This window comes from Symphodus melops (genome assembly GCF_947650265.1).
Source record: "Symphodus melops genome assembly, chromosome: 13".
Classification (NCBI taxonomy): Eukaryota; Metazoa; Chordata; class Actinopteri; order Labriformes; family Labridae; genus Symphodus; species Symphodus melops.
Window position 1 is genome coordinate 18,613,141 of NC_136703.1, and position 21,587 is coordinate 18,634,727.

Here is a 21,587-nt window from a genome sequence, read left to right on the forward strand (position 1 = left end):
CACATTTTACATTCTGTTGACCTTTTACACTAAGCTGACATTCCTCACTGTGAATTTAATAACCTGAAAAGTACAAATTTAACTGGATTAAACGTTTAAGTTGAAAGAACATCTTAAAATAGAGACTTAACAGGTGTGTGTGTGTGTGTGTGGGGGGGGGGGGGGGGGGGGGGGCTCATAAGAGGTATACTAAGAGTTTTAAGACAGTGCTATATATATTTGAAAAAGGGGTTCATGTCAACGATCTGTAGCTTATGTTGATGTCAGATTCAGACTATGCCTTATTATGATGTTTCATGATTCTGCCTTATCCCTTTTATACTGTTCATACACCAGGCACCTTTATCAACTACATCTACTTTATTATTCTTAAATTAGATTCAGACATAATTATTAATTTATATGATAATTTGAAGTGCTATACATTTTCCATATTCTCTATTTTCTCACCTTGTCGCCAAAGGCATACTGTAGTCTACTTCCTGTGCTTAATCAAAACAACTTGCCTGCATATTGTCAATCTTTTTTCACTAAACCCACATCCTTCAAGAAGTCAACAAATCCTTCTCTCCCTTCAATCCTTTGCTTATTTTATCAGCTGCCACTGGAAGTTGTGTCAGTCCACTGTTCAGCCGTCACATGTCATTTCCCCTCTCTCTCTCTCTCTCTCTCTCTCTCTCTCTCTCTCTCAACTGTATTTTTTACACTTGGCTCAAAGGTGACCTCTTAAGTCAATTCTCATCAAAATTGATTGGATGCTTTCCCATGAAAACATTCTGTGTTTTGATAAAATGTGAGTTTCTAATCTAGTTATAAACTCCAGTCCTTAATCCTGTCAAATGTTCTGGGGGATTTACTTAGCCTTTAATTAAAACACATTGTTTGTCCATAAAGTAATAATATTTACAAAGAAAACATGTGGCCTGTAACATACAGCATTATATTTCTCGAAAGACTGTTTTATTTATTTATATAACATGTGAATTGTTGAATGTTGATGTTACGTTCAGTAATTTTACCAATAAATATCCATTCTACTTTTGCAGGGGGAAACATGACCATTTTCATACATTGTATTTTTATATATCAATCTATTACTCTTTTTTTCATGAATTGTATTTATTCTCATTAATGCTATCTGGTACACCTTTGAGACCATGCCAGGATTTGCTCCATCCTGTCCATGAAGAGGACATGGAGAAGTGAGACTAACAGGGTAAATCAAAGTTTTATGCACATTTCTGTCAGAGATTATTTTTTTCCATTCTGAGAATGATAACGGTCATGACTTCTCACTCAAAATACAACATATGAAGGTCAAATTGCTGCAAAAATGAGGTTTGGATGTTTAGATGTATTTATTGTTACCACCTCAGATCTATTCTGGGAGGTGTGTGTGTACATTGGAGCAGATGCTGAAACAAAAAATCAGATATATTCAGTGATTTATTGTCTTCTGGTCACTGGAGACAAAGGTGTTGCGTACAGTGATCTTTTATACTCTGGTAACTTCACACATCCAATTTGATTTGCTTGGATTTGAACATATGACTCAAGTGTAGCAAATATGTCATGTCTACGCCATGTTAAAGATAATATTTTTCACAATAGAGAATTGTAAAAGGAGGTAAGTGTGATGTCCTTGTTCATGGTCAATATTCAATATAATGGAGAATGTATTGTAGACACGTCCCTCAAGTCTACTACATCCATTGGGAAATAAAGGCTGATCCTGCTAATCCCAGAGCAGCATGACACTTATGTTAAGATTTTTTTTATTACATGGAATTTCATCTTTTAGGCCATTTTTACATGGAGAGTGTGCACTCCTAAAAAGTTCGAGAATCATCAGGCTGCGCCCAAAATCCTCCTGACTTGCTATTTTATTGCATCTCACAGCGAGATGCTAACTCTGTTTAACAGGAGGGAAGTCATCTCAAGAGGCAAGACGTGTCTGAAAATAATGACCCAGCTTGTTTAATAGAACTGAACTTTAAAGCTCTTAGATCTTGTTCAATGAAAGAGCATAATCTTGGTTAAAATGCCTGCTGTACAACATTTCCTTGCACTGAGGCATACGATACATCTCTGTGCTACTTTTCAACTCCATGGACTTTAACCAGTGTGCACTCTTGATTTCACCAGTGGGATTTCAAGGCAGAGCAGTAATTCTGGTCTGAATATTTTACATTAAGGCTGCTGGTTCGCCATGTTGCATGAATTTATACAATCAGCAATTAGCTGTCAGTCACGGGCCTACCTATAAAAAAAACTGCACCTAGCAGCGCTAAAAGCAGAATTTGCTACTCACGGTGTCCAGATATTCTCTCTCAAGAAACTCTCAGCAGATTTCAAAAGATGCCATTTGATTTCCAGCAGCTCTTCTGTGCTGTCTCAGTTTTCAGAGAGCCAGGACTCCCCGAAACAAATGAAAGTGTCACTTCAGGTGAAGGAATATCTACAGCTTTCTATCCACAGGATTATTGGCCTCACTCTTTTTGCAGTGTTGTGTAGAATCTCATTCAATCTGGGATTAAGGTGCTCACATAGAAAGGTCTCAGGTGAATGATCTGACAATGAATGATCTCTCTGCAACAGGTAGAATGCTGTCGGCCTCCAGGTTTTACCCTCTAGTGTTGCAGAAAAAGTGTGATCAAGGGCATCACATGTATCATAAATGACAGACATGTCTGAAAGCCATGAGTCCTATCATGGCTGTTGGAGAGTAGCAGTGTGATCCCTGTAATGCGTTCTGCTGTGGTGTCACATAGTTATATTTGCACGGTATGTTTCTCACCGACCTTGTCAGCTGATCAAACCTCTTCTACTTGTTACTGTGGAGTGTGAAAAACAAGCAGCAACTGAGCTGACATTGAGTGTGGTTGTTTTTCACAAGTTTGCAACAAGTCTTTTGTCCTCCTTGTGTTTCTCAACAAATGTTTCTGTGTTCACTCCAGAACAAGTGAAGAGGGACTTTTACAAAAGGGATTTTTATCAATGGAGAAAAAAAAACAGAAAGCTCCTTTCTGCTCATAAAGGACTGAATGTAAAATATGAGAAGAGTAAAATGTTCTCCATGAAGTTTAATCAATAGGTTGCTAAAATCAGATCATTTCTATCTGTGTTCCTTTTGTTTGTCTTTGTCTTTATGTTCATGGCTCAGTGCTTCTGTATTTAAAAACAACAAAAACAACAACAACAACTCTGCACCGCACCGAAAAACTAAATCTGCACCACTAACAATAGGTTGAATATGCTATTACTACAGCAGCTCTGGTAAACAATGAACCCATTGATTTTTTTCTTGTTGACATTAATGGAAAACCATGACTGAAGAAAAACTTGAAAAATAATAGCTATGGGAAGCATGTCATGCCTGTGTGTTCTATGTAAGTCCCATAGATTTCTATTCATACTCGAAGGTCAAACAATGACTTAACCTTTTGTTTAGGAACAACAGCATGCACCTGAGTTTGTCATCTCTGGAACATTTTGCCTCATGCCTCTTCCTTGGTGTCAAGCGAGATTTACACTTCTGCTTTTAGAGTCTTTGGACACACAGGTAAGATACATGTGACAATTTAACTTTTTATTCTCTTTTGTTTACTGCAAAGTTTTATTCCAAGATTAAATATCTAGTGATTGTGTATATTACATTGAAGCTGCCAGTTTACATTTAACATCTTCACAAATTTATCAATAAGCTTCCCATGTGTTTCATCTAAGAGGGTGCAAATGAGATGTTATGCAAACAGTGTTTTGCTTGTTTGCGCTTCAGTGGAGGCATTTTTGTGAAGTAACCATGTTCATTTATTAGCTTTATGTTATTATTATTACATTGCAACACATCCATGTCCCTTCTGTTACTGTGACAGCACCATATGTCTCCCACACTGTCCCTCCACTTTACTTTCTTACGTCATCCCACAATCGCAGCACCTATGCTGTTTCATAGCAAATATTCCCAATGACTTTGCAAATGACCTGTTTTGGATGCTACATGCATTCTGGCATGCTGGTTATGAGTCACTTCCCGTTTTTCATTATATTTGGGATATGATGTTTGCAGCACAAGTGATCGTAGTGTTTCACTCATTGACATATCCTCTGATTTTCTGTACTGACTGAGCTGTATCATAAACAGTTGATTATGAACCTGTTTTAAAAGATCCTCAATAAAAGCATCACTAATCACAGCGTTAGCAGTTTAATCCCCAGCTCCTCCTGCATACATGCCTTTGTGTCATTGAACAAGATAATGAATGTCAGTTGCATTCCGTTGGTTAGTCCAAACCCTTTAAGACAATTTAAACAAAACTGCAAAGGAAATAAGGTCTTTTTGTTTATTTCTTGTTCATACTTTCAACAAGAACTTATCTCAACTCCATATTAAGTCGAAAGGTTTGCCACAAAGACAAAGTTGTTTATGATAAAAGCAAAATTACTGCAGTTTCTCCAGGATACATGGATGCCATGTGTCTATCTCATGTATCCTATCATTATTCTTCTCATTATTATTCGATAGTGAACTGATAAGGCTTCCAGCTGCCATTAGGCACACAGCTTATCTCCCAGATAGGGACGTAGTCTCGGTCCCAGGCTGCTATAGGTTCAGCTTTGAGGTAGACACATTTTTTAATCCTAATCTCTCTACTCAACCATCAAGCTTCAGCTTATCGCTTTCTTGCTTTTCTCCTTCATCCTCACATTCGCTTCTCCAACACACTGGAGACAGAGACACGGTTCATGGGTAGATTGCACATGAAGGAGAAGAAAGGGCATGGATAAAAGAAGCCTGTGGAGTAAAAGGTAATTATAAAATATTAAAGATTTTTATTCTGCTGATTGGTTGATTAGCTCACTGTTCGTGTCATTAAAAAAAAGTTGATTTTACAATGCTGGATTTGACCGTTTGTTTTTGTTTTTTTGGCTCAGCGATTTGTAAAACCATACTATTTAAGTCCAATTCGAAAGTCATTAAGAAAGTCTAACTCCTTGATGAATTGTAAAAAAGTTGCTTTACAAAACACCTTTAGGCAGTTTCAGTGGGATCTCTTTTGATTTGTGCACTACTGTAGAAGCAAATGCATGCAAAAAAGATTTCTATCACTGGTTTCAAACTAATGTTCCTATTGAAGAGAGGTGGTCAATGTCTCTTTCACATGACTTATTTGGATTCATTGACTAGAACAGAGATATTGTTCAGGTTTCTGATGGCTAATAAAAACAAAATGCATTTCGTATACATATACGTGTATGTACACTGTTTACTTCATGTGGGTACAGTCTTATATTTGGAAATGCTCTGTGCTGCTGTTCTAATGAGTTCTGCACCTTAATAACCAGATACAGGAGCTGATCGAGAGGGGGGGAGGACACTACGTGTCCCGAATGATTTTACATTAGGCTATAGTCCCTTAAGTTAATGATTATTTTTCACTGATATCCTTCATCCTTCAACAGAGACTGAAAAAGTCCTGGAGTATTTTAGTAGAAGATATAAAGTTATGAATAGCTTCTTATGGCTTTGAATTTTATTTTTATATTAATGTTTACTGTCTCCATGTTGTTCTGTTTGTAATCATCAGAGCTGCAAATAAGCCTATAACTTCTCAGACTGTTATACTCACTGCTTTAAAGAGTCAGAGCAACACATTTAGTTCAGAGAAGAAACAGGAGTAATTATAGTCAGTTCTAAATGAACTAACGATAAAACTAATATAATAAGCCGCAGTTTTCACGTTAGTATTTGCCGATTTTCCTTCCTGTATTTAGTGCTGCAGCTGTGTAACTTTAGTCTTTGGGAGTCTGTATATAGTTTGATCAGAGTTTGTAGATAAGACGATCTGCTGACAGCAGACACAGTGATGATTGCAACTCTGAGCTGACCTATCAGGTTGATAACCAGCTTTGTAGGCCTGTTCAGCACGATCTCTTAAGTTAGGGTGAGTGAAGACAAATCACCCAAAGAGACCCGGGCAATGTGGAACTTGCTTCATATTACAGGCCCCAGGAGTCACACACTGCATTATGAAGATGAAGTGAGTCTCTTACTTACTAACAAAGTACAAGTCCGTTCCACCAAGCACCTAAGCACTACAGTGGCTCACTGACAGCCACAGAGCATCAGTGCCACTGTCATCAATTACAACTGCTCCCATGAGACGGTTCCACTTGCCTTTGTCCCTTCACTCTGCTAAAGCCTGTGTAGAGAAAAGAGAGGGAATTAAACCACCTGGGACAGGAGAAAGAAAATGAATAAAACGTTCTTGAAATTATCCTTGCATTGGGAATGAGAGGATAGCATTTACCATATTTGTTTTGCGTTTACTGCCGCTGCTAGGCCCTTATTTTAAAAAGCATGTGTCCTGAAAAGACTTTGTTATTGAGTTTATCATTACCTTTCCTTCCTGTGCCAAAAACAAGGACAATCAGGTCTAAATTACTAATGATGTTATTCTCCACAAAGAATTTTAAAATCAAGGACATTTAGCGTATGTACTGTATCTAGGAAGATTATTCTTAATGCAGTTTAATGTTCACCAAAAAGAGCAATCATCTGGCACAGAACAAAATGTTGAATGAACTCAAAGCTTTTTGTCGCCACAAACTGCAACAGTCCAGTCCTGAAGCCTGAATTACACTTCAGGGAATATTAACAATATGTTTTTTTAAATTACCCAAATTACTGTGAAAACTCAATAATTATTATGCATAGCAACCAAGAAGATGACCCCTGCCATCAGAAAAAGTTCTTCTCAAATGTCACACATTATCCTCCTTTTCATCAGGTTTAAATAAGTCTCAAAACATGTCTGTGAAGTTTCTTGTTATAAATCCACTCTGATCCTTCATTTTATCCTTTAAACTCCATGAAATGGCATGAAAAGGTCTAAGTCCCTCCATGAACAGTAATCTTCACCTGGAATCAACTTTTTTCAAGCAGTACTTATTGGCTGATAACCTCAATTGCTTCATACAACTGATTTGTCTTTGTTTTCTTAAACAAGAGAACTTTATCCACGTCATAGAGCTTTTGTTTAATGTGCATCTATGTTGAGTTTTATTCTCTAACTGGAGTAGCGGCCACAATATCTACTCTCCCAAATCCTCCCTTTCTTCTTTTCCTCCCCCAACCTTGCTGTTCCCTGGCTACCCTCAATCTCTCAGTCACTCTCCCTATCTCCTACACTCCCTTCCTCCTACTCCTCAGCTGTCACTCGTTGTTTCCCTCCCTGTTGACACATCTGTCCGTTGCTGGCTCCATTTCTGGGGATCACTGACTGCATCCATTGATCTTCATCTCCTCCTTGTGCCTCTACCTCTTTTCCTTCTCATTCTTTTGCACGTTCAAGAAAATTCCATTTCCCCACTGTTGCATCACTGCCCTCTAGCCATCTCATCATTTCTCATCACTTCCTTTTAGAGTCTCCCCATTGGCTCCTCACCCGTCATGCGACCACAAACCCTTCTCTCTTTCTCTGGGTCATAAACTTCTACACACATGGGCACACACAAACATACAGACGCTCTTGTGTACATACATACATACACACTAACCCTTTAACACTCCAAGGCTTTACACTTTGGTGTGTCCTCAGAGAGGGACCAACATATAGAAAGTATAGCGCTTACATAATGTACATCTTATATAACACATTACAAACGTGTTGTTTACTTTCCCCTTTTACATTTAGTGTTTGTGTTCATATGATTACCATAGTTTTTTCTTGCCTATGGCAGTGCAGAAATTTAGATAAAGCCTTACTGAATTGGTTATGTGTAAGAATGCTAAGGATCAGCTATTTTCCCTCTAGTCCACATGGTGCTGCATGCAATGTCTTGTTTTGCTCCATGACTTCTTCATTATGTATAATACATGGAAGCAAATTCCCTTATATCATCTCAGGACATGAAGGGAAAATGATTTATATTGGTATGCATTTTCCTGTCACCCCACATACATTAAATATACAGTATATTCCCCCACATAGCGTTCGCCAAAAAAAAGCAAATAGAGCTTTAAACATTTCAGAGCGACATTTCGTTTTCTGCTTATCTGTAAATCAACTTAGCTTCTGAGACCAAACCATCACATGGACCTTAATGCACTCAAGTGTTTTGGCTTTGATCAGATTGCTGCCTTTCATGGCTGGCATCAAGAGAGCTGTGTGGTTTCTGAGGTTCATCAATTGGCTGATTAGACAGTCTATTCAACAGACAGAGAAAAATATATATGGAAGCATGATGTACAAAAGAAAGAAGAAAGACCGCTTAGACCTGTGCATGTAATAATGTCTACAAAGCATTACAAATATATGGCATTGAGTTCTGGAATGGTTATTTTAATGAAAAATCGTCCTTGAGTTCGTGGTGCTTGATAGACTGAGCCTGCTCACTAAGATGCTGCCATTTTTCTGGAGTGCAGATCATTTTTATGGTCACTGCTTTCACTGTTGAAGTCTTTATTGAAAAAAAAAAATCTCTTTCCAAGGGACTTAAAATCCTCCTAATGCTAGAGAAAGCAAATCACTGAATGTTAAATTAAAACATTCTGTATTACAGAACATTTTCACAATAAAAAAGTTATATGCAGATAGTTTAAATTCTTCTTCCGTCTCTAAAATCATTTACTAATTAACATTACAAACATAATACAAGTTACAATACCCAATTAATGGGGGACAAGTTTTTTTCTTTTCATCTGTAATGCGATGAAAAAAATTGTCACACACAGAAACCTTGAACAATGAGATTTTTCTCTTAATTGCGAAAATGCGTGTTAATAGAAAGTTTGCCTTAATGTGAGAAGAAAAAAAAATATTACAGGGTTGTTATTGATAATGATCAGATATAAACCAAATCCCTTTGCAAACACAAATAATATTCTAACAAAGGCATACTGGTAAAAGTAGTATTCATTTCCTCAGGAGTCAGGGATAAGAGTGAATTAGTAATCTTCAATGTTACGTAATTTCATTTGCTACGGTCAAACCTCAGGCTGAAGAGTGTTAATAATGGCTGTTTGAATCTTTTGTAGACCAGGTACAAATTGGGAATCTAAATTGTGCAAAGAAAATGCAAACGCCTTAGTTGTCTTTGTTGAGCCAGAGAATATGCACACACTTGCACTAACAGTTTTGAATCCAGTCCAAGCTACCACAGGCAGCCAAATGGGCTGGAAAGAATTGGATATATCAAGTGAAAGGTAAACTGACACATTAAATCATAAAGTATTCAATAATAGCATTAAAAGGGGGGTGCTGTGAGCTTTGTTCAGACTAGACATTACAACATTGGAAACATGAAACCCCCTAATAAAACAGCCTGTTATCTAAAGAATGTGCTTCAGTGAAAAAGGGATGATTTGTCTGAAAATAATGTGGTTTGTGCTTCATTTATCTTCCTAAAGTGTAAGTATATTGAAAATTGTATCATACCATACTTTGCAGTTCTGTCACAGATAAAATTAAAGACACTTCAGTGAGAGACAAATAAAAAAAGATTCTTAGGATTCTTAGGATTATATATATATATATATATATATATATATATATATATATATATATATATAACTGCCAGATGCCCCGTTAACAATTTATACAAAAGCAAGTTATAAAAGGCAAGTTTTGAACTGAAGTGTAAGCTTAGCTCAAAGTATCTTCATTACCTTTATAACTGTTAGCAGAGATATATTGAATAAATGGATTGACGTCAAGAGTCATCTTTCATTGAACTCAACCCACTTCTCTTTATTTATTTTTTTTAAGGGCTTTGATGATTCAGCACGAGGTTAGAAAAAGAGCTTTGATGAAAGCGAAAAAGGTTTGTGAAGAAATGACAATTCACAAAGCCATGTGCATTTAATCTTGATTTAGCCTAAGCCAGTGGTTGCCAAAGTGATGGACCCCTAGGGGGTTGCAAGGCACTGAGCAGGAAGTGTCGCGATAGTTCTTCCAAAAACATGTAAAAACTTGAATACAGCACATATTATCCATTATTGTGAGAATCAAAAACATAGTTTAAGAGAATATGCCTCTTCTGCTTCTAACGTTTCTGTTTGAGCTGTTGTGCTTTTTGTTCGATTCTAATGGAACTTTTTGGATAGGCCTCATAGTGTGCCCGACAGTGCGCAACATTAAATGTTTTAACCACCTCCAGGGGTCACGGGCTGAAAAGTTTGGGAACCTCTGGCCTAAACCATTACGACAAGACTGAATTACGTATACCAAATGATCAGTAGTGAAATTACATTTTAAGAAATTAGCCTATAATTCCCATGGAAATTAAGATTCATTTTCATCTTAAAAAATGCATACAGCGTGAGAAATATGTGTTAAAAACAAGACTTAAAGACCGTTTAAAATGCTTTCATAAGCTGAACAATACACTTTGGGTTGTTTACTGTGGGCTTAGCTCAAGCTCATTCATAGCTGTCATAAGGACCAAGAAAAGCAAGCCCACCTGCCCTCAAAATCAATGCTGTCAAGAGTTATCTTTTCTTGCTTGTCTTCACAGAACTCAAAAGTCTTTTCAGCACACAGCTCTTAGCCACCAAGGTCATGTGGCACTAGTGATTTTGTTATACTGAGTGTCAATTCAAGTATTATGAACCTTCCTTTAGTTGCAGAATGGTTCATATTAGCTTCTGAGATGGGCTCAGAAGCACTCATTTTTAAAAGCATGGCTTTTTTCTGATGTTGTGCAAATAAGCCACACAAGAAACTAAACATGGGTATTTGTTGTAACCAAGCAGCATGAAAGATGTCTGAATGCAAAATCTACTGGCAATCACTTTATTTGCTCTGATTAAAACTGGTCTTACATCAAGACAATAAGATGAAGGCAACTTAGAGCAATTAGCTGTTTCTAACAGAGCTGTCAAGGTTTTGTGTGGGTGGCATGAAGACATAAAACACGATTAAAAGAATCACTCAATATGACATAATTTTATCAGGAAAAAGTTAGTCTAGTCTAGTTTAATAGCGTTTATAAATCACGTTAGCAGAGTGATTCTGGGCAACTTTTGTACAGTAACTTTCTCCTCATGTTCTTTTACAATTAGATGAAAATTGGAGAAATATTTGGAAATTAAACAAATAGAAGAAAGCTATTTTTTTTTAAATTGTGAAGATATCAGCTGAAGTTCTAAGATATAGAGGTAGGAAACAGTGACAGCTTTAAATTATGACTATACAAACATTAATTATGACAGTGGACAAAGATCTCCGTGTTTTTTTCCGTGTTAGAGAGATTAAGGAAGCTCACATTGGTACAGTTAAAACTATTCAGTAATTGAAGGTATCTCCTTGGGGTCCAAGGTAGAACAGTCCTGTCGTGCCTTTTTAGCCAATTAGTCAGAATGTATAGACTCGACTGGCCCTACTTTATCTGATTACTGATTGCTGTCTACACTCTGCACAAAGTACCTGTTGATAGTAAGAGGGGCTTGATATCTTCCCTGCTTATTCCTGTTGTCCTAACACTAGCTAAATTAGTTAGTAATTCAGGCCATCAGGCTTCTGCATTCTAGTGATGACTGATGATGGGTTCTTATTCTGGTTTTGATGATGGGTTTATGGACATTTTTATATATTCTCAGTTTCCTGTCGTTAAATGAAGACCTCTCGTATTTATGTACTACATGTTGTTCACTGTGTATGTTGTTTCCATTGTCTAAGTCTATGTGCCTGTGTTTCTATATGTTTTTTTTATATTGTTTTCACCTGGCTGCAAACCAAATGTGTGTGCAGTCTGTACAGCAGGGGGCTCAGAACAAAAAAAGCAACTTATATGTAGTGGACAAAGGAACAGAGTCTGCTATATTTTGCTATAATGAGAATATTTCCATTATATCAATACTACATGTAGTTGGAAGGAATCTCACTATCAACAAAATAGCAAAGAACAAGATACTGATGAACAGGAAACATAATGTAGCTGTTTAATAACATGTATGGAGGTCCTAGCAGTCACATACAATACAGTCTATGCAATGACTCCACTCACAGGATATAAACGTCACCACCCTCGCCTACTGTCTTGAGGTGAATTCCCTTAAGAGTACGATACCGTGTTCTCATCAGCTCACTCAGAGTTGTTGTACAAAATATACTCGGAGGCTGGCAGAAGAAATTTCAGGTAAAGTCTGAGTGAATAATGTGGTGGTTTGTGTTCACACATGTAGCTCTGCCTGGAAATATCTGGAGTTTTCTGCAAGTGTGAGAGCTCTAAATCAGAAATGATTGGCGACACACCGCAGACAACACAACGGACCATCGGGATGATATCTATCTATATGATTTTTTTTATTTTTACGGTGAAAATATTAAAACAGCAAGTGAGTACAAAAGCTTCTGTCTTTTAAATCCATATCAAACTCCTGAGTCTATTGATGTCACTGTTGATGCAGATGGTGGTGTGCAGAAATGTTCTAAAGACTGTGTCGTGAATTGTAGACAGCAGAGCAGCCAATTATTAGCCATGGCCAAAACTAGGGGGCATATGCAAAAAAATGTTTTTCCCCAAAAGTAGCACGTGAGTAATTAAATTATCAAAAGTTAATTTTAATTCATGCAGGTGACCAATAACCACCAAGATAACAAATCATGTGCAAAGTAAAATAATTGCAGACAAACTGTGAAACAGCATTCATATCCCTTTTTTATTATCATTTTTATATCATGTTTTTGTATTTCTTTTTTGATTAATGATATGCACCTACAGGTCTAAAATAAAGTAAAGTAAAATAGAGAGCATACAAGAGATGGATAGAGAGGCAGAGTAAGAAGCCCTTCAACAGACACATCGCTGTTCTCTTGTGACATGTAATTATCCAGTAATAAATGACGTGCATGAGTAAATTAATTTCATCTTCCCCCCCACGTATCTCCTACAAACAAGATTGAGTCTTGTCAAAAACATGTATATATGTTGTGCAGGTGTGTGAACAACGCATGGTGTCGACGGAGTGCTTGGTAATGTGTCAGTGTGTGGGATGTAACAAACAGGACAAAACATCTGTATTGTCATGATGAGGAGTGACATCTTTTCAGATTCTGCATGTAGCCTAATGATCTTCTACTGTGGGACGCAAACTGTGGGAATTTCTGAAGATGCATTATTTTTTTTCGAAAGTTGTGGTTTAATGTCACTAGAAAAAAAGAGAGAGAGAAGATGGAGGTCATTACAGGAAAAGCTTAAGCTGATGTATTCAAAAAAGTGGTTCATCTAACATACATTTTAATGCATTTTGTACTTGGAAATAAATAAATATATATACATACATATATACTGTGCTGTAATTGTTTCTCTGGCAGTCTCCCTTTCATGAGACCATTACTGAGATGGCGTTAATGCTGCTGCTGACGATGGATTTATTCAGTGGCTAAGCAGAGTGCCACCGGTCATTATCTCTCTTTATTTCTTCTGTCTGTTCTCCTCACTGTATGTTGCCGTCTCCCTCGAGGCTGGTAAAGGTTGAAAGTCAGCACAGTTCTGCCATGTCTCAGAGGAGAGGATGATGCAGAGTGTAGGGACTGGCACTCACTCAGCATTTCAGTCACTGCAGAGGTCCCAACGATATCCATCTATCCCATATCCCCTTAGCTATAGCTCATATCTAACTTTTGTTTTTTTGAAGTTAGGCCCTGGTCCAAAGACTGATGCCATCATTTGGCCACATATGAAAGCCTATGCAAGCGATGAGCCCCAGACTTAGGTTCTCAATGGCAAAAGAGCCAAAACCCTATTCCAATACGATCCTCCTGTAAAGCATGAAGTCGTTATACGAGGATCAACATGGTAAGAGTGTCTCAATTTCAAAATGGCTGTTAGCTAAGCTTTAATTGGCATTTTAAATTATGCTACTTAACTGGCTGCAAGGTGAACAAGTGGTTAAATTAAAGGAAATAACCAAAAACTCAGTACCACTTTGCATAATATCAGGAAGTCCCACATATTGAGCTTTTGCATTGGATTTTCTTGTTATGTTGAGACTCAAATTCATAGTCCTAGAAATCCTTTAATAGTTTATTTACATGTTGTGTCATATGACATGCATTTTTATCCTGACTGATGAAGAAAATCTTAGCAAAAAAAAAAAAGTAATACCCATCATAAAACTCAGAGTGCTGTAAAACATAACATGTTGAGTTAAAAAGCAAATGTTTTGTTCAAAGATTTGAAGTTCACTTGAAGCCCCAGTAACTCCAATTGTTGGTATTTAATGCCATCTAGTGGCTAAATAGGAATCATCAGCTGGAAAGCTGGTTTCATTGACTAAAGCCAATGAATGAATTCTGAGTGAGCTGGAAGTTACATAAAACAGACAATGGACATTTCATTTTATTCTAGTTTAAAATAGCGTAACTGAAAGATAAAACACAAAAATGTCAAGACAAAAATGTTTGGTTTTTTTCAGAATTTTATTCTTTAAATTATTTTATAAAAACTCATTTATGTTTCAATATAGATATATAGTTGTTTTTTTTCCACCGTTTAACAATTTTGGCTATTTTCCCTTTCCACCCCCATGTATGCCCACATACTGTTCATAAGGTCCATACCCCTTCACATAGACATTGTGCAGTGTCAGTGTCAAGGTAAGAGGGCTGGAGGGAAGGAGACAGTGGTTGAGGGTACAAAGGTATAGGTCTGGGCCTTGTACAGAGCATGCCAAGAAAGGGGCTGGAGTAAAGGGAACGGAAAAGGGGCTGCCTAACTACACAACCACTTGACGCCAGTAAGATAACCACACAAAGAGGTAAAGGGAGTATTGACTTCCACAATGACTGGAGTGTGTCTAATGTGGGTTAAACCAATCATGTTCAAATGGCTCAATGTATTCCATGACACAAAATAAAAATAGCTCTTTTGTTTTTCCAATGTCAGTACTTGTACACTGATGAATGAAAAGTAAGCTTAACATCAGATATTTAGCCATGACAAGTCAGTTGTTCACTAAAAGATTAAAACAGTGTCCACAAACTTAGTAGCAGCCCTGAAGACTGTTTAGCCCTTTGTAGTGACCCACATAAATTATCAGTCCACCAATCAGCGTCAAATCCACATCCCATAGTGTGCGAGCAGGTATCTATGATTATTCCCTTTCAGCGCTTGTTCAAAGGCCAACATCTACAAACACAAGGCTAAACTTCAGCAAAACCACAGTTTATCTTACGTGAACTGTACAGCAGGGCAAGCAACAAGATTTAGTTCTCTACTCCAATAAGATATTTGTTCTTCATTTGGCAAATATGATCACTCTTGCAACATGGCTCAATACTTCTGAAAGTCTTCTTTGTTGCTGGTATGATTTACGTTACTGGAGTGACTGGAGTCAGCAAATTACAACAATGATAAATATTTAAACTGCTCAAAAAGGCTTCATTAGACGAAAACAATTCATTGCACCTCTCCCCTTAGACACAAGTCTTTTGTGATACCCAAGTCATCCACTGTTGACCATAGAGAATCTTCATAGCTACATCCTGTGATTAAAAAAAATCCCTTCTTTAGGTTGTCCAATATGAGAAAAAACATGAGTCAGCTTTAGAGGGAGGGAATAAACTCAAGTGTAAGATCAGACATCGCTCCCTGGAAACTAAACATGGGTTTAGATTTCAACTTTAAGCAACACAAAATTTGCAGTTTGACTTCCTGTCACAAACATAGTAATAACAAACATGTGAGTACATAGCGTGTATTGTGTGACTTGCTGCATACTTGTGTAAATATGTATGTTATGATATGTATGTGTTAATCCAATGCTTGAGTAAAAAATAAATTGCTCTAAATGCCTTCCTTAAAACTTGTCAAAACAATGTTTAACCACACGCCTGGTTATCTAAAGACAGTGGCGTCACTTCTTTCTTCAAATACTCAATGATAAAACAGCTGAATTAGTTTAAGGCATTTAGAGGTTATTCCTGGCAGAACATAAAGGCCGCAATAACCTTAACGATCTGTCAAAACAACCTGGAGTTAAACTCTCTCTTTTTTTTTTTTTTTTAAGAAATGTGATTTGACATTAGCCCTTAGTGTCTCAACTGCCATATACTTCATGTATTATCCTTTGTATGAAGCACTAAAGCCTAATAACTAAGGGTCGCCTTAAATCTGATGTCTCATTTTGACATCGTAGCAGAGTATATTTACATACAAAGGTTTTTGTTTTTTAAAGAAAACAATTAATTAGTTGAATGGAATATCCACAGCCAGGAAACAGGTTGCATAACGGGACGTATATTTGCATCATGCACCAAATCACCCCAAATCATGCGCCTTAGAAAAGGCTACCATAATAGATTTAAAACTTTAAATGTTATCTTCTTTTTTCATATGTATAGGTATTAATTCAACTCTGCTTATTTTTAGTCGAGTGTGTGACAGAGTTATACAGATGTAGATCATCTGAAAGATGTTAGAGTTAAGTTTCTTTGTGTTGTCCTTTGGGGATTATGAGAGGCAACTTTCAGTTCAATGTAATCCAATACATTACCCTCAGTGACCTTCCTGACAATTTTATCAAACGTTTTACAAGCTCAACAAAGATTGTTGAGAGACTATTGGATGAATTACATTACGTTCACAGTAGTTCCTGTTTTTTTTCAGAAACTGAAAAATGCCCAAACATAGAAAACCTTTTCCATTTTTTCCAGATTACAAAGCCAGGATTTTGTCGAGGAATAAATAAACTCTGTTAAGATTTAAATGTGAGTAACTGAATAAACAATAGTGTGATTTTTTTGTTGGAGATAAAAGAAAAGCACTGATTTCGGAACTACTTTGAACCAACAATATTGAACTGGGTGTTTAAGCTGAAGCCATTTGAGGTAGACAGAAATCATGTCAGAGTTTACACTTCCACACTGTCTTAAACCCAACCAACAGGCTCACACACTGCCAACGAGCAGTAATCTTTAATTTTTGAGTTAACAGCTTGAGACTTCCAAAAACTCCACCTGAGACTGACATGGAAAACCACATGATCTGGGAAAGGTGCACTACAACATCATGAACAATGGTAGCTGGAGGAGTGTAATGAAAGAGGACGGGGGGGCTTCAGACACAATGCAACAGGTTTTTGATCAGAAAGAAGTCAAACCCCAAAATCTTCTCTGTCTCCAGTCAACAGCAGCATTTCAATCCAAACCAGAAAAAAAAAACAGAAACAATGTAGGGTTCATTTACAAGGCAGAATCTTTAAAATAGAATATATGGCAAATGACCATAGTCTCAGTATATCCCTTAGAGATATCTCCCACCCCAAGCCCACTGACACAAGGCTATACCCCATAAACCCCATGACAGACCTCATGCCGAGATAACAGTCTCACATTGTTCTAGAGAACAGAGATCAAAAATATATACTATTGACTTCCAGTGTATTTTTTCTCTTTTTTTCCCCTACTATTCTTCAAGTTTAAAAAGATCTCCTTTGTCACAATGCAAGCGCAGAGCTCTTTTCTACACACGCACACACACACACACACTCAAATCCACACCATCATTCTCTCACACACTCACACATATACTGTATATATCTATATATATCTATTTATATTTATATACTAGAAGAGTTGTTAGCTGAGGAGGCAAAGTATATATGTCAATTGGACGGAATTCATTAGAAATTAGAAGGATTTAAACTCTTTTTTTCCAGTTTCCCTTTTGAGGAGAAAATTTGAGGATTTTGGGAAGCGCTAGAACATCACATGACTACTCAAGAGCAGGTAGCAAGAAAAAAGGAAGAAGAAATTGATAAAAGGCCTGAACTCGTACAAGGTAGAGAGATGGGCGGACGATATGGCTCTCTGTGGCATGTGCATTCCAGGGCCATTCTGACAGCCGGAGAATAATGTACAAAGTTCAAGAGAGAGAGCAAAAGACCATCGGATAACAGGGAGCGGTAGTGAATAAGCTGTTGAACGGGAACGGAGCTAAAGCAATTGTGCAGGACTAAGCAGCAGGGTTGAGAAAGGGGACTACAAGAAAGAAATATTCCGTCTGCTAGATTTATCGGTACACCAGGTGAGATATGGTGCCAGATTTAAAGTTGAGCTGATGGTTGGGAACAAAGCTGTGCTGGGGATTCTTTCGTGTGCACATATCCTTTGCGTACAAACCCATGCACGAGTCACATGACACCTTAGAGCAATTCACACACGTGTGTGATGCACTCGGCTTGTTGCAGAACCCGCATCGCGATCCCCCCAAGCTTATTCGCTCACTGCTGCCTCCCTTTGGCGTTGTCAAGGCAACTGACTTGCTCGGAAACAGCTTCGTGGACATGAGGGGTTTCTCCACCATCTGGGGGTGAGGGTGGGGGTGAGAGTGCGAGTGTGTCAGTGTAAGGGGGTGTGGATGGAGAAGGGCATGGGAGTGTGTGTTGGAGTAGACAGACAGTTTTTCTTTGACAGGAATGTATCCATCAAGGGGCCGTGAGGATTTCGGGTGGTAGTCCTGGAGGCCGCAGCAAGGGGAGGGATCCACATCGTGACAAGAAGAACAGAGGATCATGTCACATCTCTGGCAGGAGGCCATAGTTGAGCAGCCCATCCCACAGCCCTGGCACTTCACACTACCATGAGCTTTGAGCAACCACGCCTCCCTTGAATCCCGCGGCTCTCTGGATGGAGGTCGAGAGGGGATCTGTCTTCCTCCCGTCCCAGTTCCACCCCGCTCAGTGTACAAGTCGATCTCATCCAGAGAGGACAGGTGGTAGGAGGTGTACGCATCAGCCGGGGGAGGTGACTGAATTGGAAAGAAATCTGCAACAGGGCTATATGAAGGTGGAGCTGCCACAGAGAAGAGCGATGCTGAAGTGCAGGGCCTGATGATCTCATCCTTCATATCCTCTTCTGCATCAACAAACAACGGCTCCTTTCGCAGACTCAACGAGGCCTTCAGTACAGGCTTGCTAACAGCTGGGTGCCAGTGACCAGCCCCATCTGTAACATCCACAGATTTAGAAGGCCGACTACCGCGCCTCAAGTGGTGGGCGTGAGGCCTCTCTATATCCAGTGGCCGAACAGACAGGCGAGCCATATCAGCCCCAAGGCTGTCACGCCTACGGAGGGCCTCTGCACAGCCGGCTGCGTCATCTCTGCAACCTCTGCGCAGTTCCAGCGCTTCCATCTCTGAGGCCGAACCTCGGGCCAGAGCTACGACCTCTCCCAGGAGACGACACTCTGCTTGGGCAAGGAAAAGCTCAAACGCCAACTGACGGAGATGATTTGTGCCACCTGGGTGATCCTGCAAATGAAACTGTGAATCGTAGTCACAGGCGTAGCCAATAGTACGCATTAGAGCTCGGAGTTCAGCATCAGTAATGGCAGACTGCAGATGATACACGTATGGGCCAGTGAAGGTCTAAAAGAGAAAAGGGTTCATCAGCATTAGTGTCAAGTGATTTCAAACAGCTGTTTTAATCCCTTAAACATCTAAGATGCAATTCTTAATGCTAAAGTTTGTTTGTTGTTGCTATTGCTGTTTACTGACGCTACAGAATTACAAAAAAATTTAAAAATGTCACAAAATCTTTTATGAATTTGATGATGTTCTCTGGGACTCAAATATTTTTTTGTAAAGTAACTTTTGTAAAATAGTAAATCAAATGTTTAATTTACAGAGTGAATAAACCCTTCTTGGTACATCAATATTAATTGGTGGCTAATGCTATTAACCAATGTTAAGTTTTAAACCCAGCTTAAGAGCTGACTAACATTACAATTTGAAAAAACTCACCTTTATACACCTGAACTCCTTCTTCCAGGGGAACAGCAAGAGATTGGTGCAGATAGTTTCCAACGTGCGAAAAGCTCTTTCCAGACTCCTTATGTTCCCTCCTCTCTGGTAACGGAGAGAACTCTCCACCACTTCATAGAAACGCACCATTCGAAATCGTTGTCCTGGATCAGGCTGGTAGGCCCCTAGCAGGGCAGTGGCCGTGGAGAGTAGGGCCTCACTGTCCTTGTATCGCCCTCTGTCCCCTTCTGGTACATTTCCTTTCCTTGTGTATTCCCCTCCACCCTCCAGACGCCTCTCCAGTGCAGTCACATACCTCCGAAATAGGTCCTCTTTTAATTTGGCATCCATTATCAACAGCAGACTATCAGTCAGCTGTTATATTTTTCTGAGAGAGCCGCACCCCTTTTAGCGTACCCTGCTCCTTGGTGCCACATTCAAGCATCATTTTGGGTCACCATTATGCCCTGCACATGCTGGCACACACTCAACGTTAATAAGGTTTTGGACAGGTGAAAAGGAAATGAGAAAGAGGTGCAGCTGACAATCACTTTCAGTTTGCGTAGCTAGGCTGCAGCCTGGATGGATGCCTCCTAACAGGCATCTCTGGAACTCACTCAAAGCCTTACTTGTTTCCAGACAAACAGGCCTATGTCATGCAAGAGGAGGTCAGGAGCTTCTTCCTCTTCTTCTTCACGTTGTGTTAGAGTTGAGTTTATCCCATTCACCTGGCTTCAGCTTGTGCAGGGTTCAAGGTCACTCATCTTGAAGAACCCTTTTGCAAACATACTTTTGTTGTCTCAAAGCTGTAAAGACACAGAGGAGCTTTGTAAGAATGGCAATTTCACACATGAATGAAGAAAGAAACGAGGTCCATGTATTTATATACCCTGGGTCAGGGATAAATTATACCAAAATCAAAAGCAACGTTACTGATTTAATGCAACAGTGAAGATTATAGGGACAGGGTGCAGGCATAACAACTCGAGACACAGTGTTAGTGCCCTGAGTGTGAGGATGTTTAGTTGTACATAGAAAGGTTAATTAGTTTCGTTACGTTCCCATCCAACAAAACAAAGCGGGGTTACATTAAAAAAACAGGATCTGGATTCGCTCTGGTGTGTGTTTTTGTGCTGTGCTCCTATGGATATGTCAGCATGTAATGCTATCGTTGTTGCGTGTGTGTGAACCAGTCGGCACTTAGCTTTAGCAGCTGTAGCTAATCATCGACAAAGTGCTGGTGAATAATGTAAACATGCTTGCCAAAAAAAGTCCGCTGGGGCTTGAAGAACCGCAGATAAAGGGGTCGACCCAAGGCAGCCTGCCTGGCTACATCGTTCCCTCGCCTTAGCAAGCATCCGTTTAGCGAGCTAGCAAGCAGCATGCCTTAGCTAACACGTCGGTGTGACGCTTCACATCAGTCCGCTACGATCAATGAAGGTAATGAGAGAAAAGTCTGTTCTACATGAAACTCAAACCTGACAAACCCCAGTACTGTCAATGGTATGGGCCCCCAGCTGAGTATCAGCTCAGCAGTGAACGCCCATTTCAGCGCAGCTGGCTAGCCAGCTTCAGTTAGCAGGGCGGTCTTCACGTTGGGCAGAAATCTTTGGTGATTTTAGAGTCAAATATCCAAAATAAGACCGTCACAGTGACATGACTCTTGTAGAATTAAGTCTAAGTCTTAGTCTTCAAAGATACTATGTCTTCTTTTTAAAACGGAAACACTGGAAACAGTACACCTTACCTTTTACTAGTGCTAGCTGTGACTAGCTACGCCTCCTCAGCTGTAGGAAATTCCCATCATCACAACGCGCATGCGCTAAATTCTGACAGCA

At 38.9% G+C, this 21,587-nt stretch overlaps 1 protein-coding gene across 1 annotated transcript; it reads right to left on the minus strand.

The window, feature by feature from the left end:
- Positions 1-14,407: 14,407 nt before the first annotated feature.
- On the minus strand, positions 14,408-21,579 carry spata2 (spermatogenesis associated 2). Its single transcript, XM_079358585.1, has 3 exons — positions 21,497-21,579; positions 19,750-20,555; positions 14,408-19,374 (listed from the first exon to the last, which is right to left on the minus strand). Exons 2-3 carry the CDS (start codon positions 20,098-20,100, stop codon positions 18,019-18,021), a joined length of 1,707 nt encoding a protein of 568 aa, XP_079214711.1. The 5' UTR covers positions 20,101-20,555; positions 21,497-21,579; the 3' UTR covers positions 14,408-18,018.
- Positions 21,580-21,587: the final 8 nt, after the last annotated feature.

Excerpts from the sequence above, each read along its gene's own strand:
- spata2 (XM_079358585.1), bottom strand. The coding sequence starts at position 20,100 with ATGGATGCCAAATTAAAAGAGGACCTATTTCGGAGGTATGTGACTGCA. Across the intron at positions 19,375-19,749 it reads AGGAGTTCAGGTGTATAAAG|ACCTTCACTGGCCCATACGT; the intron begins GTGAGTTTTTTC and ends TTTCTCTTTTAG.